At 40.7% G+C, this 5,258-nt stretch overlaps 1 protein-coding gene across 10 annotated transcripts in view; it reads left to right on the top strand.

The window, feature by feature from the left end:
• Positions 1-5,258, top strand: part of plcb4b (phospholipase C, beta 4b) — a 43,929-nt gene that overhangs the window by 29,111 nt on the left and 9,560 nt on the right. For all 10 annotated transcript variants that reach the window (XM_016448876.1, XM_016448871.1, XM_016448875.1 and 7 more), the window contains 4 exons: positions 142-237; positions 1,394-1,568; positions 4,116-4,320; positions 5,075-5,163. In XM_016448876.1, coding sequence (XP_016304362.1) covers positions 142-237; positions 1,394-1,568; positions 4,116-4,320; positions 5,075-5,163 — 565 coding nt within the window. The remainder of the gene's footprint in view (positions 1-141; positions 238-1,393; positions 1,569-4,115; positions 4,321-5,074; positions 5,164-5,258) is intronic.

Genomic DNA, 5,258 nt, shown 5'->3' with positions numbered 1-5,258 from the left:
TAATCAGAAAAATAATTAATATCTGGCCTTGAGGCGCAGCTCTGAGAGAACGAGTCTGAACAGATGGATGGTGTGGACGAGCGACAGAGAGCTTTGTTTCTCTCAAGATGCTGCAGTAATTCCTGCAACTCTCTCCTACAGGTACCTCCTGAAACCAGACTTCATGCGCCGCGCTGACAGAATGTTCGACCCGTTCTCTGAGACGCCAGTAGATGGAGTGATAGCAGCGACCTGCAGCCACACACACACACACACACTCACACTCACACACACACACACATACACTCACACACACTCATACACTCACACACACTCATATACACACATACACTCACTCACACACATACACTCACACACGCTCACACACACACTCACACGCACACACACTCTCACACACACACATACACTCACACACACACACACACACACACACACACACGTGAGATCACTGAACAGAACCTCAGTTTTCATCAAAGCAAACACTCTGGCTGCAGTAAACACATGAACCTCCACACATTCATCAATCAGAGCTCATTTACAACACAGATGTATTTTATTTCTCCAACAAAATGGAGTTTTTCGTTCCTTTCCTCAGTCGTCTCTGGCTGCTCAAGCATTATGTGTTGAGTTTCTAGCAGCTCCGTTTAAACTACTTAAAGGTGGGCAATATGACCAAAACCTTTACCGCAATATAGTGTAATTTTCAACCAGAAACTATACCACGAGTAATTTATGACCTGAATATTTATCAAAATATAAGTAATTTTCAACCAAATTAAGGAATTGCAGGACAATATAATATTTTTGCCTTAAATCAGAGATAATACTAGTCGAAATTAAAGCCATACTCTGTATTTCTAAAATAATAGCTAAAATAATTACATTTGGACAATAATAAACATAGTGTTGATGACCGGCTGTTTTTCAGTTAAAACAACCGATCGAATCTTCACTGGTGCTCTCTGAGAATTCTGTACTCGCGCTTACAAAACTGCCATTACCTAAATCTGTCTCGGTACTTTAGAAAACACTTGGATGTGTGTCTGATAATTAGGATTTTCAAACTGAACTTGACATAAAGGTACAGTAGTAACAGTCTGAGGGAAAGAGCATGAAAAACTCAACAGTTCAAAGCCCTGTAAATGACTACAAAAAAGGACTCTTTGTTATTGTCTTCTTGCATTTATTTTCCTGTTTGACTCTGTAAAGCTGCTTTGAAACAATCAGTATTGTAGAAAGCACTATAGAAATAAAGGTGACTACAGAAGTGTGACACGACTCTGTGAATCACTGAGATGACTCTGTCATTGAATGAATGATGAAGTGAGTCAGTCGTGTGAACTGTTCCTGGATCAGTCTCGCAGCCGCTCTGACTGACGCTTCGTGTCCGTGTCGTTCCTCAGGTGTTCTCGGGTCAGTTCTTATCGGATAAGAAGATCGGCACGTATGTGGAGGTGGACATGTACGGCCTTCCCACCGACACCATCCGGAAAGAGTTCCGCACACGTATGGTGATGAACAACGGCCTGAACCCGTACTACAACGAGGAGCCCTTCGTCTTCAGGAAGGTCTGACATCTTCACATGTTCACTCACGTGATTCTGCTTCAGAAGATTGCACTGGATATTTTTTCCACTTGTTTTCGTTATTCTCAGTATTTAATTTTAGTTTGTTTGGATAACTCAGTTTTGTTTTAGTTTAAAGCGGTCAGTTCTTTTGTTAGTGATTCATTCAGTCAGCAAATATGGAAATATGAATCAAAAGTCATGAAGCCGCACATGAATCAGTTCAGAATGATGCTTTAAAATTATTCATCACAGTTTACTGTAAGCTGAACGTTTGCTGAATGTTAGATAAACGTTTGAGCGTGAGATGAACGTTTGATGAATGATAGGTGAGCGTTTGAGCATTAGATGAACGTTTGATGAATGTTAGATGAACATTGGAGCGTTAGATGAACGTTTGATGAATGATAGATGAACGTTTGAGCATTAGATGAGCATTTGAGCGTTAGATGTACGTTTGATAAGTGTTAGATGAACGTTTGAGCGTTAGATGAAAGTTTGATGAGCGTTAGATGAACGTTTGAGCGTTAGATGAGCGTTTGAGCGTTAGATGAACGTTTGATGAGCGTTAGATGAATGTTTGAGCGTTAGATGAGCGTTTGAGCGTTAGATGAACGTTTGATGAATGATAGGTGAGCGTTTGAGCGTTAGATGAACGTTTGATGAATGTTAGGTGAATGTTTGATGAATGTTAGGTGAGCGTTACATGAGCTTTTGAGCATTAGATGAACGTTTGATGAATGTTAGATGAACGTTTGAGCATTAGATGAGCATTTGAGCGTTAGATGAACGTTTGAAAAGTGTTAGATGAACATTTGATGAATGTTAGATGAACGTTTGAGCATTAGATGAGCATTTGAGCGTTAGATGAACGTTTGAAAAGTGTTAGATGAACATTTGATGAATGTTAGATGAACGTTTGAGCATTAGATGAGCATTTGAGCGTTAGATGAACGTTTGATGAATGTTAGATGCACGTTTGATAAGTGTTAGATGAACATTTGAGCGTTAGATGAACGTTTGATTAATGTTAGATGAACGTTTGAGCATTAGATGAGCATTTGAGCGTTAGATGAACGTTTGATAAGTGTTAGATGAACGTTTGATGAGCGTTAGATGAACGTTTGAGCGTTAGACGAACGTTTGATGAATGTTAGGTGAATGTTTGATGAATGTTAGGTGAGCGTTACATGAGCTTTTGAGCGTTAGATGAACTTTTGAGTGTTAGATGAGCATTTGATGAGCATTAGATGAACGTTTGATAAGTGTTAGATGAACGTTTGATTAATGTTAGATGAACGTTTGAGCATTAGATGAGCATTTGAGCGTTAGATGAACGTTTGATAAGTGTTAGATGAACGTTTGATGAGCGTTAGATGAACTTTTGAGTGTTAGATGAGCATTTGATGAGCATTAGATGAACGTTAGATAAGTGTTAGATGAACGTTTGAGCGTTAGATGGGCATTTTTGATGAGCGTTAGATGAATGTTAGATAAGTATTAGATGAACGTTTGAGCGTTAGATGAACATTAGATAAGTGTTAGATGAACGTTTGAGCGTTAGATGAGCATTTGATGAGCGTTCGATGAACGTTTGAGCGTTAGATGGGTGTTTTTGATGAGCGTTAGATGAACGTTAGATAAGTGTTAGATGAACGTTTGAGCATTAGATGAGTGTTTGATGAGCGTTAGATGAACGTTTGAGCATTAGATGAACATTTGATGAGCGTTAGATGAATGTTTGAGCGTTAGATGAGCGCTTGATGAATGTTAGATGAAGGTTTGAGCAGGTTGCTCTCCAGATCATCTGAGCTGCATTTGCTGAAGATGCAGTTATTGACAGAAATCAGTTTGTTCATTTTGTTGATGAAAGAGAGTTTGAGCTGCTTGAAGTTTGAGAATTAGAGGTTGAGTGTGTCTTTGTGTGTGTGTGTGTGTGTGTGTGTAATGTACTCCTCATCATGTTCATTTCCCCTCATCTGTGTACAATGATGGGCGGCAATTACAGCCGCTGTAAGGAGACACAGAGAGAGACACAAACACTCTCTCTCTCTCTCTCTCTCTCTCTCACACACACAGACACACACGGGACTTTGTGCTGATGCAGCAGGATGTTGGCGTCTCTCGACCGTGACACTGACACCACAGACACAGACCATAAATCAGCAGTGCCACTACACACACACTCTCTCTCTCTCACACACACACACACACACACACTCTCTCACACACACACACACACTCACACACACTCTCAAACAGACTCGCGTACACACTCACATGCATGCTGTGAGTGACAGTGTTCTACAAACGCGACACTCAAGTTAAAGTAATATCAACTTTTATAAAACACCCACACACTAACAGAAAACTCTGCATTTGTGAAAAAAATCTTTATTTGCTTCATTTTTAGACTGTTTTTACAAATCAGTAATGTTGTGAGCAGCGCATGTCATATCCCATCATGTCTCTGTGTTTGACCTGCTTCAGTCCTGAATCTGTGGTCAGACTGACCGTTGATCATGTGATCTCTCTCTCATCTGTGGTCAGGTGATCCTGCCGGATCTGGCCGTGCTGCGCATCGCTGTGTACGACGACAACAACAAGCTGATCGGTCAGAGGATCCTGCCGCTAGACGGACTGCAGGCGGGTTACCGACACATCTCGCTGCGCAACGAGGGGAACAAGCCGCTGTCACTGCCCACCGTCTTCTGCAACATCGTCCTGAAGACATATGTGCCAGATGGCTTCGGCGGTGAGCACACACACACACGCGTGTTCATGTTGATCACGCCTACACCCATCATGCCTGTGGCTGCACTGACAGTGACAGGAAGTGACATCACGGGTGCAGCGGCTGACGCTCACAACCGCTCGTCCAGCGAGACGCAAAGACTCTATTACTCTGTAACTGAGTGTTTGTTCATTTGATGACTCTGAATCAACAATGAACTGACTTTAACTGATAAACTGTTTTCTGTTGTGCTCTTGCATTATCAGCACATTTTTCTGTTTAACACTGTAAAGCTGCTTTCACTCAATCAGTATTGTATAAAGCTCTATAGAAAGGAGACGTGACTTGACTTGATTTATTTTTTTAATGATTTACAATTTTTATGATACATAGGTGAGAAAAAACTAAAATTGAATTAAATTAAAAATAGACAAAAGGGAAGTACTAATGAAAATAATCAAATCTATAAAATATGTATGATACACAGGAAGATTACATATATACATGCATATGCTTGCATACACACACACATATATATATACATGCCGTTCAGTTTCAGTCTTTATAATTTATTCATCATTCTGAGGGGATTTAAATATTTAAATGTAATTGTTTTTTTTCCCTCTCTGAGCCTGACTAGATGCTGTTTGCAGTTTTTGTAATTAGTTGAGTATATGATCATGTGACGCAGTGGAACTGGAATCACCTTCTGCTGGATTTAGTTGTGTTTTTGTCTCATGGTGACTGATATCAGCTGTGATTGTGTGTTTTCCAGCCATCGTTGACGCTCTTTCTGATCCAAAGAAGTTCCTCACCATCGCAGAGAAACGCGCCGATCAGATGCGAGCTCTCGGGATCGAAACGGTGTGTTTAGTGTTGAGTCTCTGAAGCGTTTGCGTGTGTGTGAGTGTGTGTGTGTGTGTGTGTGTGTGTGTGTGTGTGTGTGTGTGTGTGTGTTC

The sequence above is a fragment of the Sinocyclocheilus anshuiensis genome, unplaced genomic scaffold, assembly GCF_001515605.1.
Source record: "Sinocyclocheilus anshuiensis isolate Anshui unplaced genomic scaffold, SAMN03320099.WGS_v1.1 scaffold519, whole genome shotgun sequence".
NCBI lineage: Eukaryota > Metazoa > Chordata > Actinopteri > Cypriniformes > Cyprinidae > Sinocyclocheilus > Sinocyclocheilus anshuiensis.
This window is presented reverse-complemented; position numbering and strand designations above follow the sequence as displayed.